Source organism: Diorhabda carinulata, chromosome X, assembly GCF_026250575.1.
Source record: "Diorhabda carinulata isolate Delta chromosome X, icDioCari1.1, whole genome shotgun sequence".
Lineage (NCBI taxonomy): Eukaryota > Metazoa > Arthropoda > Insecta > Coleoptera > Chrysomelidae > Diorhabda > Diorhabda carinulata.
The window spans coordinates 913321-929373 of record NC_079472.1 but is presented as its reverse complement, the minus strand read 5'-3'; the positions used below and the strand labels follow the sequence as shown (position 1 = coordinate 929373).

The following is a 16053-nucleotide window of genomic DNA, read 5'->3' as shown; positions in this document are numbered from 1 at the left end:
TAGTCTAATTTTAATTATTATGTATTAGGAGTAAGTGGGGTATTTTATTTATTTGTATAGATTTATTTTTTAGGGTAGAGTAGTGTTAAATTTTGGAATCTAATAAAACAATTTTTTTAACTTTTCATTTTTATTGAATGATATAACGTTATACAGGGTTATATAATAAATACTAATGTTTATTATATAAATTAATACTGCAATTTGTACATATACTATCACATTTTCTATTTATAATTTTAATTGAATGAATTTTATTTTAATTAGTATTATTTTCGGTATATTTTTTAATTAATTTTATTAATTCTAAGTATAAAAAACAATCTCTTCCGGCCGGTTTGCATATTTCTCGATGATCTAGCGGAACGTCGCATTTAATTCCGATTTTTGCATCTGAAAAATGTATTTTATGATTTTTTATATATATAAAATTGTAAATTACGCACCGGCTGATTCGTAGGGAACAATTTTTAAATATATAAACGACATAAACGTAAAAGAAGTTTCTATAAAACTGAAAATATCCATGGTGGGTTTTTCTTTTTTAACAATTTCCAAAAATTTATTGTGTAAATTCAATATGAAATTACAATCTACAAAAAAAAACGCATTCATAAATTAAAATATTGAAAAATAATAATAAATTTATTTACTTTTTTGTATTTCTAGTAGTTCTACGCTTCTCCTCAGTAAAGGTAAATTCAAATCGGCTAATTTAGACCCTTTATGAGGTACACTATACCACATAATACCTTTAGATTGTTTAAAAATATTCCCAATTTCCCCCATTTCCATATTTTCGTAAGCTGCGGTAAATAAAAATAATAATAATAATAAAAATAAATAAAATAGAAGTAGATCAAACTTACCGTTGATCAACATTTGTTTTATATAAAGCCCCCCTTTAGAATGACCCACCCACATTATAGGTTTCCTCCCTACCCCTATTTTAATCAATTCTTCGATCATTTCATTACTCCTCGCTATCAAATTTGTTCTAAAATCGAAAATAAACAACATCTAACCTATCATTTATCCCAAAAATAAATGAAGAATTTAGATAAAAAAGAAGAATGACATAAATAGTTGAGAAGAAGAGATTGGACTCACCTCTTCCTCTTTTTCATCCAAGTTGGACACCATAGAACGTCAGTGGTGTAATTGATAGCTATAATCCTGGCATTGGGACAATCCTTCGGTATCCAATCTCTTGGCCAACAATCGGTGTAGTCACCGGATTGGATAGTTTCTTCTTCTTCGTTATTCAAATACGTATTATCGATATTATTTTCTATTTTAGCTATTTTCGTTGGTACTATCGAACACATGTTAGACAGTGTCCTTTTTAAAGCGTGATCCTTGGGGGGGACGTACAAATTTCCGGTTGATTGCCTCCTTATAGGTGATTGGTTATTCAGTTTATGTTTACTCGTTCTCCAGGTTCCTTAAAAATGAATCTTTAACCAATCGCATCGATAATTTCAGAAAAATGACAGATCTGGCAACGCAGCATCACTATATAATGAAATTATACGAATTCTTAAACTTAAATTGGTACAAAATAATATAGTTATTTGATTAATAGAGGGCGAGACTGAATAGAATTAAATTTTGTTTACTTAACTTCCGAAAAACAAAAAAATCTGGCAACAAAAAGAATTAATAAAAAGAATTTCTATTCATCACACGATTCTAGGAAAAAATGAAAGAACCGACAACACTGGAAATATAAACATCGGACACAATATAATAAAATCTACCAAATTAAAGAAAACTGCTTCCGAAGTAATTGAGATACTTCAGTAGTAGAGGGCGCTGTTATACAATATTAATGTATGAATTTCGTAGTTTTTTGTTTAATACAAATATAGATAATTGGTTAATTCAAAAAAAAAATCTGGAAACAATATAAATATGATAAAAGATCGTTTATGAATAATATTTACGTACGAAAGAAACCTGTCTCGTAAATAAATTACGCGGTTCACTGATAGAGGGCGCTGCCATAGAATATTGATTTATGTATTTCGTAATTTTTTGTTCGGTGCAAATTTAAATAATTGGTTAATTTCGGTAAAAAAAAAGATCTTACGACAATGTAAATACGGGCTTTAAATCAAATAATAAAATCCGATAAATTAAAGGAAACTGCTTTCGACATAATTGGAGCGAGTCATATTTGATACGCTTCATTATTTCATTATTCAAAAAATTATCTTGATTTAATCACGTATACTTTCAGTGTCAAATTATATTTTTATTTGTTTTCTTTTTGGAAAAGATTTCCTATTAAAACATACCTAAAATCAACGATATATCAAAAAAAAAATATATATAACCATATACCATAAAATACAAAACATCCGGCAACAATGTAAATATAAGAAATTGAACATCTTTACAGTTTAAACGAATCAGTTTTTGACGTAATTGAGATACTTCATTAATAGAGGGAGCTGCTATACAATATTGTTGTATAAATTTCGTAATTTTTTGTTGGGTGCAAATTTGAATAATTGATTAATTTCGGTAAAAAAAGAAAGATCTGACGATAATGTAAATACAGGCTTTAAATCAAATAATAATATTCGATAAATTAAAGGAAACTACTTTCGAGATAATTGCAGCGAGTCAATAGTACATACGGTTTACGTATAGAGGGCGTCAGAAACATTCAATCTGCGAATGAATAAAAGATATCACAATATATTTACCGTAAATATAAAGGAAAATGATGTAATCATGCCAACGATATATCAAGAAAAAAATATAATTATTCTTTCAATCCAGAAAAAGCAATACACCCGGCAACAACGTAAATATAAGAAATTATTTACAGTATAAAGGAATCTGTTTCTGAAGTAATTGTTATACTTCACTAATAGAGGGCGTCATAAAAAGTTTGCCATTTTCTTTATTGGAAATACAAAGAATTGTTGACAGTTTTACGTTGGGATCACAAAGAGTTCGAGAAGCAGTAATAAAATTAAATTGTAATTGAATTCCATTTAAATTGGTTCATCTAAATGACACAATAGAATCCTTTGTCATCAAATTGTCGAAATTACATCGTTAATAAAGACCAACGCAGAATATGTAGACATATAAATACGAATTGAATTAGACGTAATCATTTTACTTACCCTGTTTCCACGTTTTAGTAATCCCCCCGTGCAAACCGTGTAAAAAAATAACATCAACCCCGATTTCTTTCGGTTCGTACAATACAATACATTCGACCGATTTTTCCGACGTTTCGGAATCTGTATCTTCAGTTCCTTCATCTGTGATAACGGCTCTATTATGCCCGTTCCCGTCTTGAGTTATCCTCAACGTAACTAAATGTCGAACAATAATTATTTTTAATAAATTCATATTGTCAACGTATATACCTGGTAGGGAAATATTTTGCACCGACGCCAATGACCTCGATACGTTGTTTACCACAAACGCAATTACGGCGGGAAATATTTGATTCCTCACATTTTGTAATACTACTTGAGGGTTTCTGAAGACGGTGCAGCAAATAGTCGAAATAGGTGGTAATATAGAACGGGCTATTACGTCGACGACAACCCATAATTTACTGTAACGTAAAAAAACGTTGCCAATTTTACACGATATAATTTTTATATGATCTTACCTTGTCGATATAACCTTACTATCAAAACTAACATTTACTTCCGGACGTAGAATACTTTGATCGCACATTATATCCTCGACTTCCATCACCTTTTAAATATGATTCAATAAAATGATCGAAATTAATATAAAATTGTTAGAAAAACGGAAAATCTGACAACGTTGTAAATACCAACATACGATTACGTCGTTATTATATGAATAGTTGAGGTATTTCGTTGATAGAGGGCGTTACCGTACAATATATTTCGTCCCACTTCTAATAAAAATCTAACGAGGACGTACTTGAAGGAATTGTGTTTGAATTAACGTCAATTAAAGTTAACCACTTGACCTTGACCTAAACACGATAATAATAGAAAAGAAGAAGAATTATAATGCGCAAGATACTGTTTTGGCAGTACTGGGCCTCTTCAGTAGAAACTATAAGACACACGGTACTTAATTATCATATTAAAAATATAAATTACGTTAAAAAATTGTCACGTTTTTTAATAATCTCTATAATGGAATTACTAGTATCGATTAAAGATGACTTTTCAGGTTTAAAAATATCATGGCTAAACAAAGGCTTCCGTTATAAGAATCATTATAAATAAAAGCGATTCCGAGCTGAATCCACGTGATTTTTTCACTACGAAATCAACTACAAACCATATTCAAAATATAAATATATTTATAAATAATCGTACTTACCTCGTATATTTTAAAACATTCTATCTTATCAAAAATCCGGCGGTAATTTTAATATTATTTCGAAACAAAATATTTAACTATTGAAAATCATTTCACTTGTAATAAAATTTTGAAATTCATTCTATAGTCGAACAAAATAAATTTGAAAACAGACGCAATCTCTGTGTACCTGCAACGTCAAGTCACTTTACGAACTGTTTTGAAATTGATCGTAATGGTGGTAGTTGGCAGCACGTGCGTTGAATTAAATGGACCGGTTGAAGTATCCAGATGTTTAACAGTGAAAGTGTATAACAATTAATCTGGTCGACTATTTCGTATCCAATATCAAATAGGCCGGTTAAAATATCCAATATTGTTTTTAAAATAAGAAAAGGAAATTTATTTGATATTCTAAAGGTACGTCGATGAATAGGTGTTATGTAATGTACTTTGACGTAAAAAGAAGAGAGAAAACTAAAATGTCGCATTTAATAATATAAAAAGTATGTGATAGGATTAGTGTGATTTGAAATACATGCCTATTATATCGAACGGTTCCGAATTAATCCTCGCGAATAACTGATGTAACCTTGTATCACTGATGTATCTTATTTTTCGGAATTCTAGAACTACACAATATCAGTGGACCAATTCATTAATCGAATTTGTTTATTATAAAATAGTCGATTATAAAAATGGGATGCTGTTATGTTTACATTAAGAAGATTAAATTGTGGATATTAAGGTTTTGAATAAAAAAACTGCGTTGTAATGACATTTTAAGAAATCGTTATCTAAGTTTTTCGTGGAAATTTATTTTTTTAATGTTATCTACCGTTGTTGATAGTAGTATTACCAATATCTATTCTTTAAGGGATTACATACTGTCTGAAGATTATTTTTTCAACTTTTCAGTATTTTAATGTTAATATAACAGTAAAAAATGACGACTATCACATTATGTGCTCATATTTTGAACTTACTGTAGGTAGGATCCAATGTTTATAGTACACTCCTTTCAATTAAATATTCAACAATATTTTAAACAACAACAAACCATTTAAATCTGACGACTTTAGGTTAAGTTGAATTTTTAAATTTTCAGTTTAGAGCGTTAGATGGGTCTGCCAGTAAAAACAAGTTGGCTAAAATGACGCGAAAGTGAAAAGTTTTATGTTGGTAGTATTTCAATGATTCCGGTTCTTGTTGATTGTGCATAAAACAGTTAAACGTCTACAGAGATGTGATTGTGTTTTTTTTCAATAATTATTATACAGTGAAAATTTGTTTTGTGATTTTTTGAAATTAAATATTATAGTTTTATATGCAAGCTCGTTAATGTAATGTTTTTATTCCTATATGCTTATAGAGATTTAAAACGTTTTACAAGATGGCTGCTGGATATAAACAACACGAAATTTTAAGGTAGTAATATTAATATTTTATTACTCAATTTTTATTTACAAAAAAATATAAATAGTAAAAACGGTTTGTTAAAATTTAACTTAAGTAAGGTAATAAAGTTTTTTCTGTGAAATTTCAGAGTATTTATCAACATTACAAATTTATATTTGAAATTCTTGATGGTAATGGACTTTAGATTGTTTTTTGTAGAACCGTCGATGATATTCACTCTGAACAATACATTGTTGCCATTACCTCAACACATAATTACTCTTTGACGAGTGTTTCGATAATCAAATTACCGTCTTCGAAGACTAAAAGTAAACTGGTTTCTGAAGATGATAACTTGGTTGTCGAAACGTTCGTCGGACAGTATAATTGTGAGGATTAGTATAAACAGGGCGTTCAGTATCAATAAATCTTGAAAGTATGCCATTTTGAGATTTACTATTATAAAATAAGAATGTATATAATCGGTACTTCTGAATGTCAAATTTGTAGTTGAAATTTAGATTCCTAGATGGCGTGAAGGGTATATTGTTTATCAGATAGCGTTAAGGTGTATTATTTGTAATTTCTTCTTCTTTTCTATAATTCTTTATGCCCTTTTAGAGGTATTGGTAATTAAACACATTCTCGTAATGATATTTAGAGATTTTCTATTATTTATCACGTTGAGTGTCTTACGGTGAAGTTTTTGTTACCAGATGGCGGTGGTGAGGGTGGAAAGGTAAAAAAAGGATACGAAAAAAAAATACAATGTAATAATTGTTTATATTTGCAGTGGAGGTATATCAACAAAGTAAACCAATGCTTAATTAGAAAATTTAACACTATATACATTTAAAAAACCTTAAAAGTAATTGACTAACTCGAGAAAATAGAAAATCGATCATTTTCCCAGAAGATTTTCAACATCAAACATCACCTAAAGCAAAATTCAATACCAAACATAACCTCATTTTTTTTCAAAGTTTACATATATTTTTTTTTAAATTTGGCAACGTTGTGATGTGCTATAAGTGATTACGAAAACATTTTTTGATCAAATACGAGGGAAGTACGATATAAAGATGTACTTTTTGTGATGCTGATAATTTTTGGATATACTGGAAAAACGATCGCTCATTTTTTTTACTGTATATATACAAAATCTAGTTTCGTATTATTTATAATAAAATCACAGACACTAATTTTAAATTCTGGCCTTTATATTTACAAACTGACCTTTCAACACTTATAATTTTCAATATATGAAAAAAAAAGACACGTAATAAACAACATTTACAATTTGATTCTGAGGAAATGATACGAGAATGTTAAAAAAAACCAAGAAATCGATAATATTCTTACAAATTAAAATTTCGATGAACTGGTCGTAGAAAAAATACAGGATTTAGGTGTTTAAATGTTGTATATTTCAATCAACGACCCTCGTATTACCGATTTGTATCGTTATCTACAGATATGAAGTAAAAAATTGTTATTTGGTTCATGATAATGGCTGTGGATGTGGAATTTATAACTGAAAAAAGATTTTATAAGTAAAATTTTGAAATTTAATTAATTTTTCAAAATTCTAAATTCAGCAATTAATATAGGAAGTAATTTAAACATACATGTATCGATGAGAAGTAATTTGAGTATACCCCTCGTATTAATGCTGTCTACAAGCAAAAATTGGTTGTTTGGTTCATAATAATTGACGTGGAGGCGAAAATGATGGTCAATTAAAAGTTTTTTAGGACATTTTGTGGTACTAAGTTACTTTTGAGGACTGAAAACAATTTTTAGAGTAGTATTGTTTTTGTTTTCTTTTTTTTTTACGTTAGGCTATAAATCGGCTCAACATTCTCATTTCATTAAGTTAGAAATATATATTTATCTGTTTGATATTTTACAAAAATTTACAATTATAATATGATGTAAACACCATATTCATATATATATTTATAAAAAAAAATTACTTATTTAAATAACAATTGCAGTCCATTTCGACATTTTTTTGAATAGTTTTCGGTGGGTGCATAAAATGTAATTTTGAGTTCGAGTAAACATAACCTAAAAGTGTTTTTTTTTCAAAATTATTCCAACATCTCTCGTTCCATCGATTTTGAGTTTTTTTGAACCACATAACTTGTAATATCTCGAAAATTTGAATAAACGAATCGATAAGTATGAATGGACTATATTATTTTTAGTGTGCATTTGGATTTATGGTCGTAAATATGAAAAATGTTTCATCCATTACACTGTAGCTGAAAAATGCTGTAATGGAAATAAGGGGAAACAACAAAAAACGAAGACTCGAAAAATAGTAAACGATTCTAGTGATCCAAATCTAGAAAAAGAAAAAAGTATGAATGGACTATATTTTTTTACTTGTGACGTACGTTCAAGTGTATAATCGTAAAAATGGAAAAGTGCCAAAAAATTTTTTGGTTCATTATTGTACATCCTAGGAATTTTGAAGTATGAACGGACTATAATATTCGTTTTTTCTTGTACGAATCTCTAAAGTACGAAGGGACTATAATATTTTCATTTTGTTGACGAAAATAATTATTCAAGTTAGGATTTGGGGCATTGCATAAAAAGTTGTTTGGTTCATTATTTCGTAAATAAAAGAATTCTGTAAAAAAATAAAGTGAAATAACAAAAAAAACGATTGGAAAAAAATATTTAAACGATTCAAATAATCCAAATTTTGGAAAAGACAATTTTTATATATGAAAAATAACGAAATAAAAAAAATTTCTACAAAGCTATTCAAATCCAAATCAAGTGTGAACGGACTATAATATTCGTTTTTTCTTGTTCGAATCTCTAAAGTACGAACGGACTATAATATTTTCATTTTGTTATCGAAAATAATTATTTAAGTTAGGATTTGGGGCATTGCATAAAAAGTTGTTTGGTTCATTATTTCGTAAATAAAAGAATTCTGTAAAAAAATAAAGTGAAATAACAAAAAAAACGATTGGAAAAAAATATTTAAACGATTCAAATAATCCAAATTTTGGAAAAGACAATTTTTATATATGAAAAATAACGAAATAAAAAAAATTTCTACAAAGCTATTCAAATCCAAATCAAGTATGAACGGACTATAATATTCGTTTTTTCTTGTACGAATCTCTAAAGTACGAACGGACTATAATATTTTCATTTTGTTGACGAAAATAATTATTCAAGTTAGGATTTGGGGCATTGCATAAAAAGTTGTTTGGTTCATTATTTCGTAAATAAAAGAATTCTGTAAAAAAATAAAGTGAAATAACAAAAAAAACGATTGGAAAAAAATATTTAAACGATTCAAATGATCCAAATTTTGGAAAAGACAATTTTTATATATGAAAAATAACGGAATAAAAAAAATTTCTACAAAGCTATTCAAATCCAAATCAAGTATGAACGGACTATAATATTCGTTTTTTCTTGTACGAATCTCTAAAGTACGAACGGACTATAATATTTTCATTTTGTTATCGAAAATAATTATTTAAGTTTGGATTTTGGTGATTGCATAAAAAGTTGTTTGGTTCATTATTTCGTAAATAAAAAATGTTGTCACAGGAACGGACTATATTAAATTTATTCTGGTATCGGGAAATTACGTGGTTCATCGACAAGCACCAAAAATTACGACAGGAAACACGAGAAAAATTCAAGCGATTCAAAAACTAGCGGAAACAAATTAAAAAAAAAACGATTCGATTCAATTGAAAATTCCAAATACGAAAACGGACCGGACCGGTACACAAATATCGCGATTATTGTTTTTTCAATTTGCTAATATCCTGCGGCATCTGAAAAGGATACTGCATCCTACCGTGCGTCGCCATCAATTCCGCGTACAATTTGAGCTGTTCCGGCGTAGGCATCGGCAAAATGGGCGCCGAATTCAAACTATTATTCGAATACAAATTCTGCATAGCGGCCGTATAATACATAGCGGGATCGATAAAAGGCAAATACGGCGGCGGTATACTTTTACTAGCCTGTTCGTACAGTTGCGTCAAATAAGGCTGAAAACCGGGCAACTGGTTCGGGAACTGTTTCGAATTTTGTTGTTGTTGTTGTTGCTGCGAGGGGGCTCTGGTGCTAGTCGCCGGTTTGGCGTTCGATTTCGATCGATTTTTGCCGTTTTCTTCGTTCCTTAGGGCGTAGGGATCGTTGGAGAAGCGTTTTTGCGCCGCGTTCGTTCTCCCGTAATTATTCGGTCCGACCAAAGTTATTTCCAAATTGGGGCCCAACCGTCTACCGTCCACTATGGAATTAGTTTTGTATAAATTTTTGGTGACCGTGTCTCTGTTGAAAGGGGTGTTGTTCGTCGTCGAAGTTTGCGGTATCCGCATTATTTCCACTATCGGTTTCTGGGGGCTGTTCACCGATAGATCCACCGGATCGCCTCCCGGTTGTCTTTCGACGAATTTGGGGGCGTGCGCTATGGGGTTCAATATATCTTTGGGGTTGCCGTAGATCGTTTTTTCCGAATAGGTGTAAATCGATTTGGATTGGAGGACTTTGGGCGGGGTGGTGCCGTTAGGGAAGTTGTAGGGGATTTTTTTGATCGGGGTCGAATGTATTTGGGGTACGGTGACGTGGTTTCTTTTTAAAGGTAGGGTAGTCGGCGGCGGCATCGATTCCGATTTCGGTATCAGTTGTACCGGCGGAGTTTGGATGACCGTTGGTCTATTGTCTTTTTGGGCGGTCCTCACCGGCGTCACTTCCAATCCTCCCTCTTTGAGTATGTCCAATTTTCTCTTTTTGAATTCGTGGATGAAATTGTTTGTGGTTTCTTGTATTTTTTGTCTGCACGGTGTTATTTCCGGGACGTTTTCTTTCCCTTCGATCGGCGATTCCGTTTCGGTTATCGGTTCTTTCTTAACCGGTATCATCTCTATTTTTATCTCTTTTTTTTCTAGTTCTTCGGTTTTGGTGCAGGTGGTGGTAGTTGGAGACGGGATTTGTTCTGTTTTCGATGTTGGAGGATCTTCTGGTTTTACCGGAACCATTTCGGTTTCTATCCTCACCGATATCGTCACGGGTTTGTTCGTGTTTTGATTGGTTTCAATGTCCGTTTCCTGTTTTACTGTATCGTTTTCTGTTTTTAATGGAGACATTTCCGTTTTCATTGTCGTGTCTTCCGGTTTTTCCTCTATTTTCGTTTCGTCTAAATTTTCCGATTGGACTTTCGGCGTTGGTTGCCATTTTTCGTTGTTGTTGTTGTTGTTGTTGTTGTTGTTATTATTATTGACGTTGTCTTTTTCGCTTTGTAGTTGTTTATCTTTTTGTCTATCCGGTTTTACGCGGACGCTTCGCAAAGATGACGGTTTTCCTTCCGGTTTAATTATTTCCTGGAAATGATAAAATAATTAATGAAAATTATTATTTTACAAAAAATCGACAATAAATCGAATAAAAATATAATAAAAACATCGATACTTTGGAAATAATAACTATTTAAAACAATAGAGTGACATTTTATAAAAGGAAATTGACATTTCATGAAAAATACGATACGTCAAAAGAAAAGTGTCATTTTATTAAAATAAATATTCAATAAAACTATTATTTTACAGAAAAAAATGGATATTTTATACAAATTAATTGACAATTTGATGATAAATGTCAATTTTTTTAAATAAATCGTATTAATTTGGTGAGAAAAATGGTCATTTGATAAAAAAAAGTTGATATTTTTCCGAAATTTGACATTTTCTCTAATCGAATTGACATTTTATGGAAAATGAATTGTCAATTTTTGAAATCGAGCTGATATTTTATGAAAACATGTGTCATTTTATGGAAATTAATTGACGTTTCATGGGAGGAATTGACATTTTATGGGAATAGTAGGAGATTCCTAAAAAAAATTGACATTTTATCAAAAAAAAAAAAACTGTACTTTATATTTTACGAAAATAATTGCCATTTGAAATTAAATTTTGATCAAATGATTGACATTTCATTATAAAAGTTGTTATTTTATAAAACTAATTGACATTTCATTATAAATAATGGAAATTTTATTGAAAATATTACCTTTTAATGGATAAAATTGATTTATTTGAGGAAAAAGTTGACATTCCATGTAAAAAATTGATATTTCATTGGAAAAAGGGTCACATTATAAAATAAATTGACATTTTACGACAAAAATGAACATTTTATAGGAAAAATTGGCGTTATATAAAAAAAAATTGACATTTTATCAGAACAATTGTCATATCACGAAAATATTACTAAAAACTACCTAAGAAAAAAAGAAAATTTTATGAATAAAATCGACATTTTCTAAGATTTTACGGCTTTTAGAACTAACTTTTTATGAAAAAAAGACTTTTATTGTAAAGAATTGACATTTCATTTTTTATGGACAAAAGAGTTAAACGGCATTTTATCAAGAAAAATGTAACATTTTATTGTAAAAAATGACTTTTCACTAACAAAATTGATTTTTTTCAAAGGAAAATTGACATTTTAACAAGTGAATAGACATTTTACTACAATACTCGTCTTTGAACTCTCATGGAAAAAGTTAATTTATGGAGGAAGTCGACGTTTTATCAGAAAAAATTGACATTTTATTGAAAACTTTTCATGAACAAAGAAAATCGATATTTTACCAGTAGTAATTGACATTTTATTGATAAAATTGACATTTTATCTAAATAATTATCATTCAAAGTCAACTTTTAATGAGAAAAAATTAATTTTTATATGAAAAAATTGACATTTTATCGAAAAAAGTGACTTTTCATTAACAAAATTCAATTATTTTGGAGGAAATCGACATTTTATCAGGAGGAATTGACATTTCATTTGTAAAAATTAGTTTTTATTGATAAAATTGATATTTAAAAAGGTTGAACGACTTTTTATCAGAAAAAATTGACATTTTATTGAAAACTTTTCACGAACAAAGGAAATCGATATTTTACCAGAAGTAATTGACATTTTATTAATAAAATTGACATTCTATGAAAACAATTATCATTAAAAGTTAATTTTTATTTTAAAAATTTGACGGTAAAAATTGACATTTTATGAAAAAATTGACATTTTATTTAAAAAAATTGATATTTTAACGGTAAAAATTGACGTTTTATTTTAAAAAAATTGACATTTTAAGGAAAAAATTGACATTTTATTTTAAAAAATTGACATTTTATTTAAAAAAAATTGATATTTTAACGGTAAAAATTGACATTTTATTTAAAAAAATTGACATTCTATGGAAACAATTATCATTAAAAATTAATTTTTATTTTAAAAAAATGACGTTAAAAATTGACATTTTATGAAAAAATTGACATTTTAACGGTAAAAATTGACATTTTATGGAAAAAATTGACATTTTATTTTAAAAAAATTGACATTTTAACGGTGAAAATTGATATTTTACTTAAAAAAAATTGACATTTTAACGGTAAAAATTGACTTTTTATTTAGAAAAATTGACATTTTAATTAAAAAAAATTGACATTTTATTTTAAAAAATTGACATTTTAACGGTAAAAATTGACATTTTATTTAAAAAATTGACATTTTAACGGTAAAAATTGACATTTTATGGAAAAAATTGACATTTTATTTTAAAAATTGACATTTTATTTAAAAAATTGACATTTTATGAAAAAAATTGTCATTTTATTTAAAAAAATTGACATTTTAACGGTAAAAATTGACATTTTATGGAAAAAATTGACATTTTATTTAAGAAAATTGACATTTTAACGGTGAAAATTGATATTTTACTTAAAAAAAATTGACATTTTAACGGTAAAAATTGATATTTTACTTAAAAAAAATTGACATTTTAACGGTAAAAATTGACTTTTTATTTAAAAAAATTGACATTTTATTTTAAAAAATTGACATTTTAACGGTAAAAATTGATATTTTACTTAAAAAAAATTGACATTTTAACGGTAAAAATTGACTTTTTATTTAAGAAAATTGACATTTTAACGGTGAAAATTGATATTTTACTTAAAAAAAATTGACATTTTAACGGTAAAAATTGATATTTTACTTAAAAAAAATTGACATTTTAACGGTAAAAATTGACTTTTTATTTAAAAAAATTGACATTTTATTTTAAAAAATTGACATTTTAACGGTAAAAATTGACATTTTATTTAAGAAAATTGACATTTTATTTAAAAAATTGACATTTTATTGAAAAAATCATAAGTACCAACCTTGGTATCCGTCAAACTTTCCGAAACCGACAATTTCCTAGACGTCGAAGGTATAGAACCGTCGCTGCTAGATTCGGCGTCGCTCAAACTGCCGCTTCCCCTTTTATGTTTCAATCTCCTCCTTTCCGAACCCGGCAGCGGTTTATACTCCTCGCCCTTTTTATGCCGCTCGTAGGGCAACAAAAACCTAAAACACACAATCACCGACATTCAAAATCTAATTATTACATCGTAGATCGATAAAGAGTAGTATAGGTGGTACCCCACCGCACGCACGCACCTTTCGTAATGTCTCCTTATGATGGTGGCGGCGCTGGTGCTGTTCTGGTGACCGCTCATTTCGTCGAATATCGATTTCCACAACCGATTCGTCGTCACGCAATCGTATCCACCCAATTTTTGCACCCTTATAAAGAACTCGTGCAGATTCACTGGAAATACGTAAAAAAAAAACAAAAGTTTGACAATTTTTTGACAAGTGACGGGAAATATTTACGTTCTTTGTAGCCCAACGAAGGTATCCTCCCAATGGGCGTGCGATTCGATTTCATAAAGGCTCCGAGTTTCCTCACGAATTCCTTGTTTTCGTTATTCTCGTGACACCTGGTGCTGCGTCTCGGAACCGTGTCCGGAGCCTCGTGGACGTTTAATTTAGTTTCAGCCTGCGAAAGAGGAAAAGTTTGTGCAGGTATGGTGCAGATATGGTGCATTTCAAGTTGAACGTCGAACGAACCTACCTTGGTATTAGTACTAATAGATGATTCGGATTCGTTGCTTTCCGAACCCGGGGAGACGCTACGTTTTTTCCGTCTGCCGCGAGGTCGCCCCTTGAGTTTCGGGGCCAGGTGATTACAGAGTAGTTCGTGTCCTTCTAATTCGGGATAATCGAAAGTGTCTCTACAGAATAGTACCCTGGTGTTGGGGTGTACGACGTAGAAACCGCCCAAGGCGTTTACTAATTTTTGTCTTAGGTAAACGTCTTCGACGCCTTCGAGACGTTTCATCATGGCCCGGTATCGACAATATTTGGGGAAACTGAGTATGACGACGTGGGGATCTTTGAGCGTTTCATCGCTCTCTAAAACAGAACACGGGGGGAAATCAGATACGATTATTCGATGCTGGAGATATTCGTAGGATATAGGAAAAATATTAGATTTGGCAACTTAGTATATAGACGAAATATTTCTCAATTCATATAAATGAAATCTATGATTTTTTTCATAAAAAAACTGTCGTTTTAGGTATTATTCAAGTCAACGTTTCATACAAATATTGTCATTTTGTATATTTAATGAATATTTCATTATGCAAATTGACATTTTATCAAATAGATTGACATCTTATTCGTGGAGATTATTATTTTACCAAAAAATCTGACGTTTTATTGTAAAAATTGACATACTGTGGAAAAAATTGTCATTTTATGAGTTTAATTGACACTTTATTATAATAAAATGACATTTTATTCATGGAGAAAATTGTCATTTAAGCATAAATATTGACGTTTTATCGTAAAAATGGACATTTTGTGAAAAAAATTGTCATTTTATGAGTTGAATTGACATTTTATTGGAAAACGAACATTTGATGGAGAAAATTTTCATTTTAAAAAACTATTGACATTTTATTCACGGAGAAAATTGTCATTAAGCATAAATATTGACGTTTGATCGTAAAAATGAACATTTCGTGAGAAAATTTTCATTTTAAAAAACTATTGACATTTTATTCACGGAGAAAATTGTCATTTAAACATAAATATTGACGTTTTATCGTAAAAATGGACATTTCGTGAAAAAAATTGTCATTTTATGAGTTGAATTGACATTTTATTGGAAAACGAACATTTGGTAGAGAAAATTTTCATTTTAAAAAACTATTGACATTTTATTCACGGAGAAAATTGTCATTTAAGCATAAATATTGACGTTTTATCGTAAAAATGGACATTTTGTGAAAAAAATTGTCATTTTATGAGTTGAATTGACATTTTATTGGAAAACGAACATTTGGTGGAGAAAATTTTCATTTTAAAAAACTATTGACATTTTATTCATGGAGAAAATTGTCATTTAAGCATAAATATTGACGTTTTATCGTAAAAATGGACATTTCG

At 29.3% G+C, this 16053-nt stretch overlaps 2 protein-coding genes across 3 annotated transcripts in view; both read right to left on the bottom strand.

The window, feature by feature from the left end:
• Nucleotides 1-111: 111 nt before the first annotated feature.
• LOC130902697 (protein SERAC1) lies at nt 112-4545 on the bottom strand. The gene is made up of 9 exons (XM_057814957.1): nt 4339-4545; nt 3644-3732; nt 3393-3586; nt 3144-3338; nt 1111-1444; nt 870-997; nt 654-806; nt 447-593; nt 112-393 (listed from the first exon to the last, which is right to left on the bottom strand). Exons 2-9 carry the CDS (start codon nt 3727-3729, stop codon nt 260-262), a joined length of 1371 nt encoding a protein of 456 aa, XP_057670940.1. The 5' UTR covers nt 3730-3732; nt 4339-4545; the 3' UTR covers nt 112-259.
• A 1934-nt stretch (nt 4546-6479) lies between these two features.
• Nucleotides 6480-16053, bottom strand: part of LOC130902691 (AT-rich interactive domain-containing protein 5B-like) — a 34187-nt gene continuing 24613 nt past the window's right edge. Inside the window, exons 4-8 of one of the 2 annotated variants that reach the window (XM_057814950.1) lie at nt 14672-15012; nt 14431-14596; nt 14215-14365; nt 13935-14121; nt 6480-11084 (exon numbers count right to left, since the gene is read on the bottom strand). In XM_057814950.1, the coding sequence (XP_057670933.1) occupies nt 9498-11084; nt 13935-14121; nt 14215-14365; nt 14431-14596; nt 14672-15012 (2432 nt within the window). In that variant the 3' untranslated portion in view covers nt 6480-9497. Of the gene's footprint in view, nt 11085-13934; nt 14122-14214; nt 14366-14430; nt 15013-16053 lie in introns of both variants that reach the window. The other variant, XM_057814949.1, reaches the window with a different exon arrangement.

What these genes read in the sequence shown, in the direction of transcription:
- LOC130902697 (XM_057814957.1), bottom strand. Translation starts at nt 3,729, where the DNA reads ATGGAAGTCGAGGATATAATGTGCGATCAAAGTATTCTACGTCCGGAA. An exon ending in AGTAAGGTTATATCGACAAG is followed by an intron (nt 3,587 to 3,643) that starts GTAAGATCATAT and finishes TTTACGTTACAG; the next exon opens with TAAATTATGGGTTGTCGTCG. An exon ending in TGGATGAAAAAGAGGAAGAG is followed by an intron (nt 998 to 1,110) that starts GTGAGTCCAATC and finishes TTTCGATTTTAG; the next exon opens with AACAAATTTGATAGCGAGGA.